Source organism: Cotesia typhae, unplaced genomic scaffold (genome assembly GCF_013202065.1).
Source record: "Cotesia typhae breed Kobodo isofemale line unplaced genomic scaffold, CoteBio_Ctyphae contig_119, whole genome shotgun sequence".
In the NCBI taxonomy this organism is placed as follows: domain Eukaryota; kingdom Metazoa; phylum Arthropoda; class Insecta; order Hymenoptera; family Braconidae; genus Cotesia; species Cotesia typhae.
This window is the reverse complement of record NW_027423712.1, coordinates 626,977-647,568: the sequence shown is the minus strand read 5'-3', so window position 1 is coordinate 647,568 and position 20,592 is coordinate 626,977. Positions and strand designations below refer to the sequence as shown.

General features: G+C 31.0%; 1 protein-coding gene across 3 annotated transcripts in view; it reads left to right on the top strand.

Moving 5' to 3' along the window:
• Ss (aryl hydrocarbon receptor spineless) overlaps positions 1-20,592 on the top strand; it is a 93,012-nt gene that overhangs the window by 48,718 nt on the left and 23,702 nt on the right. For all 3 annotated transcript variants that reach the window (XM_074249552.1, XM_074249560.1, XM_074249543.1), the window contains exon 2: positions 295-485. Coding sequence is in view for 2 of the 3 variants with exons in the window: in XM_074249560.1 (XP_074105661.1) it covers positions 295-485 (191 nt within the window). In the remaining variant the exon portion in view is untranslated. The remainder of the gene's footprint in view (positions 1-294; positions 486-20,592) is intronic.

Here is a 20,592-nt window from a genome sequence, read left to right as displayed (position 1 = left end):
GTTAGAATAATAATTATTCGTAAGTATACCCTACACCCAGGAACGATGATAGCCAGCCCGGCGGTGTCTTTGACTCCAGAGACTCTGCTAACTCTTGCTCTTTTTTGTCCGGTCCACGTCTCGTAAACTAACCGGGTAACGCTTCAATTAAACAAACAGTCCGCGACCGATCCGTTAAATTTCAATTTTGCATATTAATTTAAGCTTTAATAACCTCCTAAGGACTGTTATTACTCTTTCTGAGTGAATACTGCTTCAGAAATAATTAATTTGGGGTTTTGGACTCTGTTTCAGCCTCAAGCCCCCTCAGAAGGACGGAGTTACCAAATCAAACCCCAGCAAGAGACATCGCGAGAGATTGAACGCCGAGCTGGACACTCTCGCCTCTTTGCTGCCCTTTGAGCAGAATATCCTCAGCAAACTCGATCGGCTCAGTATTCTCAGGCTCAGTGTCAGTTATTTGAGGACCAAGAGCTACTTTCAAGGTAAGTTTTTGTTTTACAAATATTAAAAATGAAGAGTTCAACTTTTTTTTTGGAGAATTTTTGAATGTTAAAGAGATAAAATTTATTTTAATTTGAAAATTTAATAAATATAAGGTAAAAAATTAAAAGAGAAATTCCATTTTTAGACGATTTTAGGAATAATTTCTTCTTTTGAATCCTTTTTCAAAGGCAGAAAATGAAAGATTAACTTCTGTTTTTAGTTTTGATTCATAAATCATCTCTTAACTGATCATTGATTCAAAAACAACAGTAATAGTGATATTATAATTGGTATAAAAATGTATTTTATAAATAAAGAACTAAAAAGCGAAAAGTGAGAGAAAAAGTTAGAACGATAAAATTTATAAAATTGAAAGGCTCAATTCTATAAATTTAAATGAAAGTTTAATTTTTGCTTGATTAAATTAGAAATTTATTTTTTTTTTTTTTGAGCCCAAGAAGCAAAATTTATCCTTTTTTCTCGATTTTTAAACCACAAATCATCTCCTAACTGACGATCTAATCGAAATACAATAATAACATCATAATTAATATAAATACTAATTTAAAAATAAAAAAAAAGGAAAAAGCGAGTAAAAACCAGAAGTGAGAGCACCGTCCCCGTTGGCGGTATCGTTAATCTCGCAGTATATCACCCAAAGGGTTCTGGTTCAACACTTTAGGTACCTCTGGCTCATGCTCACGGTACAGACCTCTTCCTTTTTAAACAGTAGCCGTACCAGCATCCACACTACACACATATATAAATATATATAAAAGACAGCTGGTAGCCGGTATTGTTCACACTGTTTTAATAGGTATTCATTGTAGCCGGGTGTCGTCGTGATGTTTCCAAGATAATCCGTGTTACCGTCGAGGAATTTTTGTCGACTTACACACTCACATACGTCTTGTTTCTCTCATTGCCGATTTAATTCCAGGATTTCTGGAGGGTCGGAGAACACCCGTATCGACACGTGAAATCGTTCGGACGCCGGGTCACAAGGTCGCGAGATCTCTCACCGCCTCGACTAATGTTCTACCCCCTGCCCGTTAACGAGCCGTTTTATTAACTTCAATTGTTGCTTCTAATTTACTTGTTTTCAAATTTGGACTAAAAAATTTTTAATTAATTATTCAAAAAAATATTTAAAAAAATTTTTTTTTGTCTTTAAAATTTGATCTGAACTTGAAAAAAAATTTTTTTTTTTTTAATTTGACCATAAAACTTTTCAATTAATTTTTTTCTTTAAATTAACAAAAAAAAATTTAATTTTCTCAGTGTAATTATTTTTTATTTAAATTAAAAAGAAAATAGATAATTTCTTGGGAGTTACTTGACGTGTTTGAGATATCAGGCGTCTTATAAAGTGATAAGAGGCAGTGCGAATAATCCGGATTTGTTTTTCTCTGAGCAGACTCACCCCGAGTGAGAATCAGAGTGTCTAATCGCGCCTGCTCTCCTATGTAAATTAATTAGAGTCCAATGGATGAATTTTTCCAGCCAACTCTCGAAAGCTTTTTTATTTGCTCCGCTCTTGTTCTTGCTCATTTATTTACTCGACTGTTGATAATCTTCCTCCTACGCTGGCCTTTTCATTACCGAGAAGAACAAGAACAACAACAATAATGACAGTAAAATAGGATTTGTGAAATTGCAGAATAATTATATAATTTAGTAATGAATTAAGTATAATTGCGAAATATTTGTTGGCTGAAATTAAATAATAAAGATTTAATTAATTACTTGAGTTATGATTAAAGTGAGAATTAGTGTAAATTCTTGTCTCTCTCAGGCTGAGGCGCGTGCAAACGTGACTGGCTTTGAAGGAAATATAATAGCCACGTGAGAGCCATAGCGACACACTATTTATATATTGTACATTGTGTATATTGTAGAGAGTGTGCCTAGCCTCTTTCATTAATAAACTCTGACTTTTGCTAAACAGATTAATAATCCTTCTCCGTTATACACATTTGTTATTTTCACCTCACGTGTACGCTTCATCAAATTCATACATTCCTAATTTAACATTCAACTCGCTTATTATTCAATTATTTTTAATATTTTGTGCTTAAATTGTTTATAATTTTACAGACTTAAAAGAATTTTTAAAAATATTTTGTTTTTTTCAAATGATTTTTAATTTTATTTACAGATCAATTTGAAAACTTATATAGGTATTTTTGGTATAAAAAACTGCGTAAAATGCCGTCGAGAAAATTAAAATCAAACAACGCGTTCAAAAGTTATCATAGTTTAAAGACGTTATAAAATAGGCTATTCAGAAACCAAAAATTAAATTTCTTATAAATACAATTTTTTAAATAAATTATCATTTTTGTTCAAATTAACTAAATTTATGAATTAAAAATTTTCTGACACATCTGTTGAAACTTTCAAAGAAAGATAATGAATTAAAAAAATTTTTTTAATTTTTATTTTGATATTTTTGGAACAAATCAACTGATTTAAAGAAAGAAGGAATTTTCTTGTTTAGTTTTTTTGAAATAACTTCTAAACTTTTGAACCGATCAGTTTGAAACCTTGTATCTACTTTTTTGGCTTGAAAAACTGCGTGAAATGCTGTCAAGAAATCCCAAATTGAACCATTCGTTCAAAAGATATTGCAGTTGTAAATTTGTCAGGTTGTAAATTTTTCTTTCATCTAAAATATAATTAATAAATAAAATCATTATTTCTAAGAATTATTGAAGAATTTGATTAAAAACATTTTAGTAAAATGACAAAAAAGGTTTTCATACTTAATTAGATTGTGTGGCAAAGAAATTATCCATAAAAAAGTAATAAATTGTCTTAATCAAAGAGTGAATTTCCTCTTTGAAAAAACTTGAGAAATAAAATACAAAAAAGGCGATATGATAAAAGGGTAAATTCAGTTGCAAAGTCGTAAAATAAAATTAGTATTTAAAATAAAATATATTGCCGGGTGATGGCTGTAAAAAATCAACGTTAGTTTTAGCTGATGTCGGTTTGTATAAAGTAACTATTTGATCGCTCAATATATCGCGGATTTGAATATATCATAAAAGTTGTTGCGGTGTGTGACTACAGAGGGAAGGTATTAAAGTTTATCAGTGTAAGTGTAAGTGTGAGCTACATAGGTGTAGATGTGTACATGTGTAGTAAGAAGGTATGGAGATACGACCCGGAGATACGCTCACCTCCTCGTTATTACTCTCATTTGCATTTTTCCCATTTGGTATCGCTGGCACCTGGCCGCGTCTCACTGACCCGCCACCGTGTACACACAAGAAAATTAGCCGAATAAACGTATCTCGAACGGGTAATTACTATTTTAATCCGGGGGTTATGTTTCTGATAGAGAAAAATTCTAAATTAAATTAAATAACGTCATTACTAAAATATAATTATAATGACTAAAAAAAAAAAAAACTCCTAGAGGATTTTATTGAGTTTTTAAAAGTTTTAAATTCAAATAGAATTGTGATTGTAACTCATAAATCTTCCGCGACAGTACGTATCGTGCGATTACGTCGTTACATTTTTTTTTTCTGTGCAAACATTATAAGCACTCAGTTATCGATGTGACGCTTTCACGTAATGTCCATTTCTAATTTTTTAAACTCGACAAATTTACTTTTTATTTAGTTTATAAATATTTGTCCTGTCAAAATATTTCTTCTTTGGATGATTCAATTTTTAAAATAATTTTAATTAGTTTTTCAAAGTTTACAACCAAAAATTAACTTTTTTAATTTTTTTATCATTGATTTTATGAATTATACCCACGATAAAATAATTTTTCATAAAAACAAGTCAATTTTTTAAGTATAAAAAAACATTTAAAATTTTTTAGAGTAGCCATAAAAATTTTACAACTAAAAATTATCAATAATTTTATTTATTTCTTCAATATTATTCAAAATAAAACAAATTTTCATTAAATAATTCGATTTTGTATTCATAAAAATTTTTAAACTAAAAATGAATATTATCACTGATTTATTTCCATAAATATTATCAAATCTTCAATAAATAATTCAATTTCTGTCACAACATGAACGTTAAAATCAGTTTGATGTTTTCTTGAATTGTCAATCACGTAATTCGCCGTTTAACCATAAAACTTTCAATTACATCTTGATTGTGGAACCAGCTGTCGTATCGGTCACTCTTATTTATAAACGGACGATTTACGTGTGGAAGACGGCGCCGCTTAAGTAAAACATTGGTGGTCCGTGCAGATGTTGTGTCACGTCTACTGTCCAGCGGTGCAAGTGACTTGATATTTTTTATACTTCTAGATCGGTGCACTATAAAACTGGTCGATTTTAAACAGCAGTTAATTGCGCCTACTTATGAGCCTAATATGAGGCATAAGTACAAGATCAGCTGGCTGTTTTCTTCCACCTGCCATCAGATCACCAATAATCCCATTTTTAATTATCCAACGTTTGATCTAGTTTAATCTCTATTAATCATTCGCAATTAAAAATTAATAATAATAATAATAATAATTTTTTTAATTATTCTCGAGTCACAATTTAAATCGTAGATTTAACGTATTAAACGTTAAAGTCGTCATTTGAACGTAATGGGCGTTCAAAACGTATGTTGAACGTATTTTGTTAAAATTTTATGACATTGTACAAAAAATTATTATTTTATATACATATTTGTGAGGCCATTTTTAGTATAAAATCATATGAATGATATTTTATAAAATTATATACAATTTTAGAAACCATTCCGAGGGTAAAAAATTAAAAAAAAGCATTTCCATAGAAACAAATGGTAAATTTAAGCTACGAAATGTAAAATCTCTCTAACATAACTGAAAAAAATTTTTTTTTGTCTATGTACGTTTCAAGCATGTGTAATTATTTCAGTAATTTTAATATTACTTATTTTCACCTATTATCGGTTCTCTTCACATTTATAATACGTTGGATACGTTCGTCATACGTTTTTAACGTCCATTACGTTCAAATTATGATTTAAACGTTCAATACATTGAATCTACGATTTAAATTTCGATTTGGGTTAAAATTATTATTTTGTCTTAAAAAATTATCGTTATCATTATTAATTTTTAATTAATAATAATAATAATAATAATAATAATAATAACTGTTACATTTTAGCGGCACAAATATTTTCTCTGTCGTGCTGCACGGGCGTTAATTCATTTAATGCGAAATGCTGGAAGCGATCAGAAGTTCATTTCGCCAAGCATTAAGGACTCTTGAAGATCTCTCCAAGAGAACGCCATTAAATAATAAAACAGAAATTTTTTATCTAAGGTAAACATAAACCTGAACTAATAGAGTCGTAAAGACCTATAATGTAATTTCTTCGTGCTCTGCATATCACATATCACATATTACATGTATGAAAATTTTTGCAAGACTTACACCCACAGTCTCGAGCATCCTGCAACAATTGAAGCGCATCGCAGAAAGAGTGATGGTGATTCGTCATTATCATTAGCAAGATTGTTATGGCACCTTGACATCCAATCTCGCAATTCACAACAAAGGGAAACAATTCAAAATATTAAAGATCCAGGAGTTTTATACCGGGCTTACACCAACTAAACCTGACTTATGCATGCTAAAGCCCAGATATTATCGCTGAGAAGTAAGCCCTTCATCTAATTACTCAACTGCACTAATTTTAATTTAATATAAGCGTAATCATAATACATGAGCGTTGCTCTGGATTTTTATTACACTGGCCTCGAAGCGTTCCAATAAAAATAAAATCTTAATCTTGAATTTTTAATCAGAATCACGTCGCTTAGGATTCACTCGGCGGCAATTCGTGCGAAAATTGATAAGATTTTTCTTTTAAGTTACAATTATTATTTTTGTTCATTTTTGAGCTTCGTAGTTTATAAAGTAAAAAATTTTGCGTCAATGCATCAATAAAATTTGTGTTTAAAAATTTTTATTAAACAAATACAAAAATATCTTTAATTTTTATGACAAAATTTTTTTATGCAAATTTTATTGACGCAAACGCAAAATTTTTTATTGTGAAGAAGTTGTGTTCATAACAAAATTTTTGAACATATTTTGAGCACATCTCTGGAATAAATTTATTGATTTTGACTAAATTATATTTGAAAAAAAAATAAAAAAAAACGAATATTACTTTGAAGAATAATAAAGTAAAAAATCTAATACAGCAATTATATTTTGGCTGAGTATAAAATGACAAAGCAGGTCGATAATGACGTAACATGATTGTTTACGGATGACTAATGATCTCTGCAGGATGCAGACATTTTTCCGGTACCGATTGGTAAAACGAAGCTAATTTGAACGATAAAGACGTGAATGTGTAAAGAGCAAGTTACTTATATTATAACACGCCAGAAATGGCATGCATGCAAAGTGGAGACTGGCATGGCAATACAAAACAAGTAATATAAGTAAAGTGTGTTCAGTGGGTCAGGAGTAACAAGAAAGCTCTTACCAGTGTTCAGCTGATCGTGGCGTGGCGTGTTGACGTGACGCGTGTAGCTCCTACACACATTCGTATTCGACTTGCTACTCGTGTCAGGACACAACAATAGACTTATTTATGTTATACTTATACTAAAATATATATCTATCACAGATGTTGTATGCATACCCCCAAGAAAACACCATTTGTATTATCCGATAGCCATACAATCATCAGACCAAAAACCCACTAAGTGTAATAATAATCATCAGAGTACAACATAATAACTAATAACAGTAAGAAAACTCATCGACCAATGAATGCCTTATAAATCTCAATTATTTATTATTTTTCCATTTAATTCATCGTTAATCGTAACATGCCAAGAAAAAATTTTTTTTTATTTTTATTGGTCGAAATTACATGTAAAAAATTTTATTTACAAAAAAAAACTGTGAAATTTACAAAATTAAATTTGTACACCAAAAAAAAAAAAAAAATTGATTTTAATCAAAAAAAAATTTTTTCTTAAATTGTATCATTTTAAATTAAGTAGAAGAATTCTTAAGAAATTTTTATTGACTTAATTAAATAAATTTAAGTGGTTCAAGAATTTTTTTTTTTGATTAAAAATTTTTTTTTTTAAATGGAGAAATAGTATCCGTGAAAAAAAAAATATAGAATGATTTTGATAATAATAATTGTACAGAATATTATAAATTAAAGCAAAAGACCAAAAGTAAAATTTTTGAAGAGGTGAAATCTGATTATTTTATGACTTTTATCAAATAATCGACGGCTTTGTAAAAAAAATAACGGTGAATAGAGTCGAAATGTTGCAAAAAGCAAAAACAGTTGATGAATTAAAACCGTGGACTATATGTATGTGTATAAGGTACACAAAGCCTCGGTCGGGGTGATAATGTTCGCGGTGCTTCAGAGAGCTCTTCGGTGGTCAGAGCCGAGATTTAGCAGAATGAAAATAAAATAAAGAAGAATGTCCGTGACCTTTAACACTATAACCAATTCAAAGCACGCGTATCATGACAGCATCACGGTATTTTATACGCACACCGTGTGAAAGTCCCTCTCTGATTGATGACGTTATTAGTCATATAAGTGTAGTCACGGGATTTTATTGTGAACAAAAGAACTAAATCGCTTTGAGCGAATTGTTGCCGAGAGTTTAGTTCTCGACGGTGCCGGGTTTGCTTGCTCAGGAACTCGTTCAGACAAATGGGAGTTTGCTATTTTTATAGATAATTAAAACCCCATCATCCGCCCGTTTGATAATGTCATTTATAACAAGTTCTTTTCATTTTATCTAACGACGCTTCTTTATACAATAAATCACGATTCTTTCCTGACACAAGGATTTGCTAATATTTGACCCTCGGGTTACACTGTAGGTCATTTTTATCCTAAAATATTTCTCAAAAATAGATTCGTTTTTAATTAATTTTTTCAACATTAAAAACTATTTATTTCAGAATAGTAATTATTGTATTCAAAAGAACATTATTTTACCTACGAAAAATGTAATAACCTGAATTCCGATAAAATGCATAGTTTCTGAGATATAATTCTTCGAAAGTCAAGTGGGGTCAATTTGACCCCGTGTGTACTGTAAAGTTCTGTGTACTCGATGTGTACTCCGAGGGTTAATTAGCTTTATTATTAATAACCCGATACTAAACCAATTTCACTTTAATCATCAATTTTGTATTATAGGATCTACAAGATTTTCAAATCAATCAGTTGATTCGTTAATTATTTTTTTAGAAATTTTGGATTTTCAAAATTACATCCCCGCGTTTACACCTATGACATCTTAAGGCTTTAAAACTCCCTATAAATTTATTTCTTATGATCATTTTATACCAATCGAATTGTATTTGCATCTCCTACAAGGTTTTGGGGCCAAAGAGTTAATACATTTATTATTTCTTTAGAAATTTTGAATTTTTAAAGTTACATCTTTGCGTGTCAATTGTAAGTCAGATTAGGCTTTAAAACTTTCGATACATTTTTTTCTAATGATTGTTATATCCCAATTCAATTGTATTTGCATCCTCTATAAGATTCTAAGGCCAAACAGTTGATTAGTTTATTATTTCTTCAGAAATTTAGAATTTTCAAAGTTATATCACCGCGTGTAGAAACGTATCTGTTTAAATTTATCTGTCCCCGGTGATTGAGTGATAAATAACGAGGGAGTCTCCTCCCTACAGAATCAACGACCAACTACTTGGCCACGGATCATTGACAATCAAGAGAGCAAACACATAATTCAGTGAAAAGCAACCTGAAGCACAAAAGCAACCAACCGCTTTCGAAAAGTACCAACGAATTAGGAAGACAACAGAGCCGAACAGAAATATTGAGCACGGGACGGATAAAACGATTATTTAGAAGCAGTTTCATTTTGGTTAAGGGGAATAAAAAGAAGAGTAGGCGAAACAAAATGAGATGAGGGGCACGAGAAATGACCGGTGTCAGTTACACGAACTGGCACCGCATTTCTCTTTGCTATGCTTGTATTCCATTCCCCTGTGTAAAATTTACCTGCTGCTATGTATATGTCCAACTAAAACTACCCTTGACTTTATAGCCCAGACCGGTCGTAAACTTCTTTATTTTTTTTATTGAAAAAATGTCTTTTATTTTTTTTTTTATGAGTTAGAATTAAAAATGTAAAATCCCGAAAATAATGACCACTTTTTGACGTTTGAAGTTTCGGATACTGTTGCCGGCTCAATATTTAAAAGCCGTTTGGGCTCCGGGGGGCGAGCCGGCTTCCACTGGGGGTTTCTGCTAGAACAAAGCCGGGAATTAATTAGTAGGCTCGTAGATAGCATTACCCCCAAAGAAGTTGCGGCATATGGCACGATCCCATCACAGTCTATACCACCTGGCTCTCCATCTTCTATTCACCTCGATTTAACTACCCAGTTATAAATATATATTTGAATGTAGTGTAATGTAATCTAGAGTATAGAAAGGTTTTCTGTGCATTTATCACCAAAATATAGTTTTGGGGCTCACCGCCTTTCACTAAACTCTTATTTTATGCCTAATTATAGTTTTTATAGAAGGAAATTTGGGTCTATAACGGATGAAAGTTTGAATTAGCTTCGTCGTTTTCCGGGAAAATTATCGGGGAGAGAATTAGGGAATCATAAATATGCTCTTTTTTCGTTTGTGTGATAGAAATTTTAGTTATTTTTAAAATCGTAAGGGAACTTTCAATTTTTTGTCCTTGTATTTAGTTATAAATTAAAATTTTTAATATTAACACAGGTCCACAAAAAAAAAAAAAAAAAAAAAAAAAGTGGTCTGTGCTGGGTGTGCGACAAAGATTTTCCGACGTATTTTTTTAAGTCAAAATTGGGAGTCAAATTGCAAAAAATAGAGAAAAATAAAAAAAACCGATAAAAGCTACGACCTCATAATTTTTTCTGCATAATAATGATAATCTTATAATTTCTGTCGTCTTATGATTATAATCATACATTACACTATTCTCCATTTATTCAAAATTTTTTTTTGGTTCTCAAAAATTCTTTTGATGAAGTTCAAAATTTTTTTACATCAAGAAATCTTTTACTTAATCAAATTTTTAATAAAAAATTTCAAAATTTATATTAGAAAATTTTTTTTTATTTGATTCAAAAAAATTTAAAGTAAAAGTTGAAAATGTTTGCTGATTTCTTAAAATTGTTCATAAAAATTACTCAAACATTTTCCATAGTAAAGAATTTTAATTAAAAAAAAAATTCCCTCTCCACAGTTAAAAAAACTTATAAATAATGGGGGTCAAGTGTAAGTCTGAAGATAAAACAAATAAAATAATAGTACTTTCTCATACTCGGCCATTAACAATGAATAATAAAATATTAATTACAATAGATTAATTAAACCCGATAACAAAGTTGAGTAAATAAATATGATTATTTCCAGGCGATTAAATAAATAAAGCCCGCTCCTGAAATTACACCCGGTTTTTATTTATTGCTTCGAAGCGGAATAAAATATTATCCATCTTCGAAATAACTTCCAACCGAATCATCGTAAATCGATTTGACGTTTTAACAACGCAACCTTTATCTTTTTATCTCATGCCGCGGTACAGCTACACAAAATTAAATCCAAAAACACAGGTATACATTATAGTAGCATATTCATATTAGTATTAGTAATATAAACACGCATTATTATCATTATTATGATGAGGAATATGTAATGCGGTGATTCGCCAGAGGAATTTCGGGCTACCGTATTCCTTTGCAGACCGCCGCTTTTTCTTTTTCTTTTTTTTTTAATTTTAGATGTTCTGCACAATTGACAAGGCTACCCCGGTTCGCAAATAAAAAATGTATCGTGTAACTCATGTGATGTGACCTCGTCCATATACATTATACTGAAGTACAGTATAATATAGTATAAATGTGCAGTGAACGATGCACGTAATAATTAAACTCATTAATTTTAATTTCTGGTTAAAATATGTACTTGCAAGTACACATATGCACACAATGTACAGTATACAATACATATAATAATTTCATACAATATTTTTGCATAATGTCCTGGTGTGGATTATATTTAAGCAGAGGCTCATACTCACTGCACAATTATTTTTTACATCGCATATATATGTGATATTTGCACTTAACTCATATGATATGTGATATTGATATGTTACTCTATGTGTATAATTTTCCCGATATCTGTGTGATTGCCGGGCGGGGCTTGTGTGCACGGGCTGCAACCATACACTGGGGGAAAAAAAAAAAAAAAAATCATTTGAGTTGAGAGAAAAAATCCTGAAGCAAAAAAAATAATTTTGACGAATTTAATTTTTTAGCCAATAAATTTTTGTTTTAAATTAATTTTTCTTGGCTCGAAACTTTTTTTTTTATCATTAAAAATTTAATTTCTGCACAAAAAAGAATTTTCAAGTTTGAAATAAAATTGATTTGCGGTAGAAAAATCGATTCGCAGTAGGAAAAAGAACATCCATGCTCATAATTAAAAGTTTGCGCATCAAGAACTCCGTCAGTCCAAATAGGCCCGAGACACGGACTCTGGAGTTAAGTTAAATGTACATGTATGTATATATATTATAAATATTAAACGGGGACTTTAATACTAAGTCGCGTAAGTTATTAAATAAAATAAATCGCTGAAAATTCTGTGTGAAAGCTTTAATCAACTCGGCAATAATGTTCAGGATTTATCTCTCGAAGAAGTTATCTCATGATAAAAATCACCCAGGCGTGAAAGCGGCGAAATATGTTAAATATTTAGAGTTATTTATTTTTTCAGGAAAAATAATTTTTTTTATTATTGTGAATCATAATTTGGTGGGATAAAAAATAAATAGGCGTGTAAACCGAAAATGATTAGCTGTAAATCTATCAGATACGAGGGCCTCTGCTATTCACACCTGGTTATACACTAAAGAGTGAAGAGTGAAGGCAAAGAAAAGATAAAACAAGAGTGATGTGGATTGTGGATGAGAGGGATGCTATGAGACGATCACTCAAGTAGTATTTTAAAGGCCAGCTGCTGGCCGGTACACCCCTCGGCCATGTGCTAGCCATTTTTTTTAAATTGTAAATTATTAATTATCTGGAATATTTAATGCCTGATTATGATTATTAATTTTAACGTTATTAATTGCCAAGAAAATTAGAGTAGAATCACTCGAGGTCGTTACTCTCGGAAACACGAGCCAGATCTGCTGGCATATCGACGGGAGCCATGAAGCAGGACGATATTATGGTCGTATTTTGAGCTACGGGTAATTTGAAGCAGTTTCAAGCGGTCGAAGTCAAATTTTTAATAATACTTTTTTACTTAGTGTGATATGAAGTGGGAACCGATCACTTTTGATACAGGCGTTGAAGTTAGAATTTGATATTGTTTTCATATATTCGCTTTTCTTCAATCTCAGAACTGCAAAGACTTTATTTGAAAAATTAAATTTTTTTACTTACACAGTAAAAAATTTTTCGTCATTGTGTAATATTCTATACACAAATTTTAACACTACTCAATGACGAAAAATTTTTTACTGTGTAGGCTTTCAAATTATTGATTTGAGTAGTCAATTTAAGTAGCAATTTTTTTTTTTTTAATGATGAAAAAATATATCTATCTATTTTTTATAAATCAATATAAGAATTTATGAAGAAAATATTTTATTAATTTAAAAAAGTTAATTAAATTTTTAATAAATATTTAAATTACCATAAAAATAAAATAAATAAAAAGTCTAACGGTGAAAAGCATAAATCTATCAACTGGCGAATCTCTTCGGCTAATAGACACGTTATACGAAAAACCACCGAGCGAAAAATATGTTGTTTTTCATAAAGAATGAAACTCGATTTTAGAAATTATATATGGGCTCGATAGCAATTAATTTATCGTAAGCAGTACATATACGTACTGATAATTATAAAAAAAAGTTGTACATTTAGATAAACCATCTTGATTGCAAATAAAAGTAACGAATAATTCATTGTATAAATGAGGAATAAAATGAAAAAAAAAAAAAAAAAAAAATGTTTTCATTTAGGATAGTAGTTTATTTATGTGACAACAGAATTTAATTTCAGTTGGTTTTTAAAAAAAGGAAAGAATGAGTATCGAGTAGCTAGAGCGGGGCTTACCTTTCTGGCATCCCACCCTTTTTGTATAATTGCTTTGTTTATCGTTCTTAATCAGAACAACGCGAGGCATTAGCATATATACTGTACTGTACATGTAGGTATATAGTAGTCTGACCACTTGATATTCCACCCCTGGAGGGGCTCGATCTCTGAATTTCCATATAATAAAAAACCCGGCATTCTCGACGAGTATACTACGCAGATGACAAACTCCAATAATTACACTCATTATCTCTAGGTTTCTCCACTCGGTCTTTATGCAGCTCATAGCTTATTACTTTACTTTACTTTACTTTACTTTACTTTACATTACTAGTGGAGGCTTTCTGTCCTCCATAGACACGCAGACAACCTTATGCATATGGATTACTTGTCGCATTCAAATTGCTCAACTATTTTTAAACTTCCAATTATTTTCATCCCTTTAAGTCTTTACTCCATCTAAAGCCTTTAGGCTTTTATAATAATAATAATAATAATAATAATAATAATTAAAACATTTTATTATGATTGTTATTGATTTTTCTAAAAATAATACATTAGATAATTTTAATTCATGACGTAAAATAATTTCGCGGGTTAATTAAATATCCTGAATAATTATGACATATATCAAGAATAATTAGTGTTGCATGAGGATAATGTTGATGTAGTTTATAAACCTGTAATATTATTAAATAAAAAAATAATAAACCAAGAAAATATCGTAATTAATAAATGACAAAAGTTTGCAAGTAGTTAAAATAACAGTACTGAAACAGATAATTAATTGTAATTAATAAAGGGTTGTCGGTAAGCCAAGGCTCAGTGAAGGATTTACGGATCGGTTTAGGTTCAAAGTTCACTATATTTATTTCTATATATGTATATATGTACAATACAACAGTTAAAAATGTATTCGACCCTTGTCATTGGGCCCATATATTTCATGTGGAATTCCCCTCGATTGAAACTCTTTAGACTTTGGTCTTTATCTCCCTTTTCGTTTCTTCTTCCTCTAGGTTTTACATGTTATAAACACACATGTCCCTTGGCACGTGGTGCCACGTGGCGCCTCCATTTCCTTTTCATTTGGGTCTACTATTTATAATTTATATCCGTAGACTTTCATCAGGTATCAATCTGTAAGACCGAACAAATAAACTAAAAAATTAATAACATACCTTTTACATATATGTGATATATAACATTCATTCTACCTCGGTTAGAATCCTTCAGCTGGAGTAACCTTTACTTTTTTTTTTTTTTTTTTTTTTTTTAAATGAATAATCAATAACTATTATCTATAAATTACTTATATAAAAAAATATTCAATAATTTTACTTTGCAGGTTTATAAAATAAAATATTAATATATTTATTAACTACCCTAAATCCAATCATTTACATTGAGAATTGTATCCTGTTCAATGCAAATAAATAAATGTTATTAATTATTATTAAATGCAATTTTCTCAGAAAAATTATCTATTAAAAATTAAAAATAATTGTTTATTCTTAAAAAAAAAAATTAATAAACAATTTCTTCATAATTAAATCTATTAATACTTTTAAAACTCTTGTGAGCAATAAATGTAAACTATAATTACAATTACCCTTTAAAATAAAATGAAAGCATAATTTTTTCAACTCCGTCTTTAAATAAAGTTTAATTTAAGAACAAACACCCTGAAATTAAACTAATTTCAACTCTATTTTTACTACAACCATTTACCGAACCGAAAGTTCCTCAAAGTAGTGAAAATCGATAAAAGTTATTCGTCAAAGCTCACCGGTGAACGACTACATGTGTGACTTTGACAAGAATAATAAGCAATACAAAGAAACACGATAAAATGATAAGTTAAAGCCAAAGACAGTTGAGAACTCTTGGGGGTGGCAGACGTTATCGATTATTCTCGAACCGCGAGTTGGAACTTCTTATCTTTTTTTTTTTTCTATCCCTGTTCTTCTCCGTCGGACTCGGTAGTAGACTGAAGACCGGAGCAAGTCCGATTGGATACTTTGGCCAGCGGAGCAGAACAGAAAGCACCTCCATCCCTCCTGTGTGTACTTAGACCGAATTTACGATCGTGTAAGCGAGAACCCGCTCGATCATGTATGAAACCTCGACTCTGACTCGTCCCTGGACGAGTGAGTATTAAGTATCGGTGTTGAGTTTCCTTCTCTTCTCTCAATCTCAATTTTCTTCTTAATTCTGTCCCGAAAGTCATCTTCACCAGCCATTGGTTCTTTTTTTTTAATTACATTTTTATTAAGACTCGTGAAAACATTTTATTCAAAAAATTTACCACTATAAATACATTAGTGAATATAATTATTAAGTCAAATAATTCGATTATTTATTTTTAAACAATCATTAATTTTTTATAAATCATTTTTGCTTCAAAATCTCTTGATATGACTTTATAATAACCCATAAATAATTTTTTTAATAAAAATAGTGTTGGAAGATTCCAACAGGTGGCGCATGAGCGCTAAATTGTCTCACTACAAGAGAGTTAAATTTTTGAGGACTTATAAATCGAAAAAAATTTTTTTCATTTGTTTATAGAGCTTGTCTATTATTTATTTTTATTTCAACAAACTATTAGGCCAATTTTTGTCAAAAATTAATTTTTTAATCCTCATATCAACGTTTTTATTAATCAACATTTCTTTTTTGCTTTAAATTAATTTTTTTGTCGTGCAGCGGTGATATTGTCTTGCAAGAAAATTAACTAAAATTGGCTGAATAGAAAAATAGCTTGGAAATGATTTTAAGAAGAACTGAGAATGAGACACTTGCCAGAAGGAAAATCGATAGCGGAGAAAGTAGCCAAGGGTTGGATATGTGGTTAATAAAACTTCTATTCTGCGTCTGTTGAAGGGAGAGAAGGAGAGAAAGAGAGAAAGGAGCCTCTGCGATTACAGGAGTGACTCAGAGCTGTTTCCGGTGGGCGCCATGACGGATTTAAGTACTTCCGGAGCAGGGTAGTTAGCGCGTGCGCGTATTGTATCCTTCTCTTATTTCCATCCACAATAACAAATTAAACTCTCCCGGTGAGTTCTTATCTGGTGAATTACTGATTGCTGATTAGCGATTCCTGATTCCTAATCCGTCTTTTGCTTCCCAGATTTTTACATCAACCTTCACGGCTACCGCCAGTTTTACACAAGTCATGGAGTAGAGAGCACAGGGCTAATGGGGTTGAAGCCGCATAATTTCGCGGCTGCGGGCGATCTGGCACGCGCTAACTCGCCATCTATTTCGGACAATTACCTCACTCCTCGCCTCTGGCGATCGATAAATCATCCTGCCGAAGCGATCGATTTGCGCCTTCCGTTCATTTTACTGCGGTCTCACATCTCATTGAAATCCTCAATAATCTGATTTTTTGTTTAATTTCTATTCTATTGTAGACAAAATCTCCTTTTATTACTCCAAAAAAAAAAAAAATTTTTTATCACATTAATTGAATAATTTATTTTTTAAAAATATGAAAAAATGTTTTTATCAATTTTTCCGTATCTTCAATAATTTCGGCAAAATTGTAATTTTAAATGTACATCAAGATATTTCTTGGTAAAATAATAATTGATTTTCAATAAATATTTTTTAAATAATTTAATATCAAATAAATAATTGATTCGCAATTAACAAATCTTATTTAATTTACGGAAAAAAAAAAAAAAAAAAAAAAAAAATTAATTACAAGTGCAAATAAAAATAACAATATTAAAGTATCACGACAAAAATAAGGCGTTAATTTTAAAATTTTGAAATATACTTGCCATGAAGATAAAGATGAAGGGAAGATCTCGGATTACCTGCTCTGAGATACACGGTTATAACCAACGTATCCTTATAAACAACAAACCCGACAAGACCAGTTTAACAAAACAACGAATCAGATTGGCCGAGCCAAAGGCAAACAAACCGTTTAATTCACAATAATCTAACGCCCGTCTAACTCCTAAAAGCCATCAGCCAGACTATCGATCCCGCGATCTCGATTTCAACCCGAGGACTCAGATCGAGAATTCGCGATGGAAAAGCCCCGGATAGAAAAATAATGACCCACGAGACAACGGACCTTGAGACGGCTTCGGGGTGGTCCGCATCCAGAACGCGATGTTACCTTACACCTTACCGCGGAAGGGACCGCGATATACGCACCACCAATAGGCATCAACTTCCCGGACGCCGTCGTAAATACCCAGCTAGAGCGTACGTGTATTTGTATTTAGTATTTCGCATAGGGGCTCGTTATTATGATGCTAATGAGCAGCCACGCGAATTGTGACCTCCCCCCCCCCCGGTGTCACGGAGATTCACGATCAACCGTCTAACTGATCTTCTTTCTCTTATTAATTTTATCCTGGTCCGGGGTATCAAACACCAAGACAACAAAATTACCAAAAGTCCTCGCGTACTGGAAACCGCTGGAATAAATCAGATATTTCAGTTATTTAAGAGGGAAGGGAAAAAGAAAGGCGCATAAGCCGGAGAGGGACACATCTCTTCACCAGCAAACAACAAACCAGCTTGTTTAATGTAATTTGACACTGCGGCGGGGATTTGTCACTCGACACCGCAGGTAGATTATCGCTCCAAGTGGCTGTTTATTTAAAACACCCCGATGATGCACATTAATTACTAAATATTCGAGTGCGTCTTGTCAGATGTCTGGAGTAATGATAGTTTGATTACATGATTCATTAAAATTTACTTTTATTAGGTTTATATTCATAAAAATAATTATGGAACGAAATTTTATTGATAATTAATAATTTAAAGTTCATAAAAAATTTTTAATACCGCCTAAATGACTTGATCGGGTCATATATAAGAATAAAAAATCATTATTGTAACATTTAAATTTTTTCTATAATTGTGTGTATTATTTAACGCCAATTCGAATGAAATGTTGTCGAATGATTGATCAAACTAAAGATTAATACCCTAAAAAAATAATTTTTGTAATATATAACTTTAAAATTAACTCTCTTGTTAGGAGAAAATTTAGCGATCATGCGCCATCTGTCGGAAATTTTGAAAACTACCCCTAAAAAAATTATTTATGGGTTTAAATGATATTATCAGGCTTTATATATTCCCCATTTTTATATTAAGCTATTTTTGGAGATATCAAAAATAATATATAAATAAATTTAAAAATTTTCCATAATTTTTCCGAACACACGCAAGGATCTAATATAATTTTCCGAACGATCGCGGGTCTAAACCAAAAATGAGGTCCAGCGAAAAAGATAATAAATAAAAGCACTGCCATAAATATCCGAGCGTTTGTTCGAATTGAATGAAAACGGCCCCTTATATTTTCTTATGTTTTCTACATATGTCGTTTTTTATATTGTTATTATTATTTTCACAGTTAGTGATATAAATTCGAGGTATAGACTCCGGAGGTTAAAAAATACATAATCGCCGGTCATTTGCAGTAAATCAGGTCTCGCGACGTCGGCACACCTACACCATGAAAATCGCTCGATATTCCTTATTACAATTTATATATTTTGTTGGAAGAAAAAGAGGGTACTTTTATTAGATGTCTTCTAGCGACGGCCTTCACTTGCTCGAAACAGGTAAAATATTTTTTCGTAAAATAAAGCAAAAAAAGTGCGAGAGCCTGTTCTAGCTTAGAGTATAGTGGCACAGCGAGAAACGTGGGGCGGACATTTTGACTCTTAATAAAGCCGTGATATAGTTTATACCCTCTCGTAAATAACAATTAGCGCACGGACTGTAAAAATGACGCTCGGTGGAATATTTATCGTTCGGATACTGCCGGTAACTAACAAACTAACTGTGAGATTAATCGCGCTCGAACCTCGCTGGGTAAACTTGCTATAGTAATCATTATAATCCTCCACTTACATACATTTATATTTATATTATACGTAGACGCAAAAACGATGCAACTTCATTTGAGATGCGCCAATAAACTCAAACTACCTCACTAACTTTTTGCTCTCTAGGAAATTTTTATTTTTCTCCAGAAATTGAGGGAATATTTTATAAAAAAATTTTATCATTTGATTCGTGATATTAAAGTTTGCTGACAACTGTCAATTTTTTTCATTTTTATTACAAAATTAATTACAATAAAAAAAAAAAAAAGCTTTAAAAAATTTGCACTGATAATTTTTTTTTAATTTTCACACTTGGAATTTTTTTTGATAATAATTACGATAAAATTATGAAAAAAAAAATTTCTAATGTCAGTTAACTTTTACTAAATTTTAATTAATTTGTCTTTTTTTTTTTTAAGCTAAAAATTAATTACACAAAAAAATGTAAAGTCTATATTTCACTTAAAAAAAAAAATAAAATTTTTTATCTTCAATCACGTTCATTTAAAAAAAAAAAAAATGTTACTTTGATTACATGACTTACTACTAAAAATTACAATCATACATTCTAGTTACCAGAAATCCTCTTTAGATTAGAAATCTTCCATCAAAGTCGGATAAGTAAAATTAACAATATAAATTTACTAGTACAGGTGTCTAAATCTTGTGGCTTTTCTTGAAAAACCAAAAAGAAAAACCCCGTCCATTTATCACCATTAAAGAGATCGAGAGTCGCAATTACCGATGCAGTAACCGAAGGTACAAACAACGTGTCAAAGAGTCACGCGAATAATTGTAATAAAAAGTATCTTCTATCGGCTTACGAGGGTTTTTTTTTTTTATTTACTTTATTTTGATAAAAGTTTCCGACCTTGGAGACTCAGGGAATCATGGAGTTCCACCAATCGGTGCAATATGATCTCGAGAGTCTTCGAGAACGGGTTGTGATTTTATCGAATTTAATTAGCGGATGAAGCTCGTGCAATTCTCGTTACTCTTTCGTGACCTCACACTTACATAAAGGGTCTCAATATTTAACATTGTAAACCCGCATTCCTGATAGTTACTTTAATTAAAAATTTCTAATTTCATTAAATTGTTCTCTAATTATAAAATTTTATGTTATTTTGTGACGG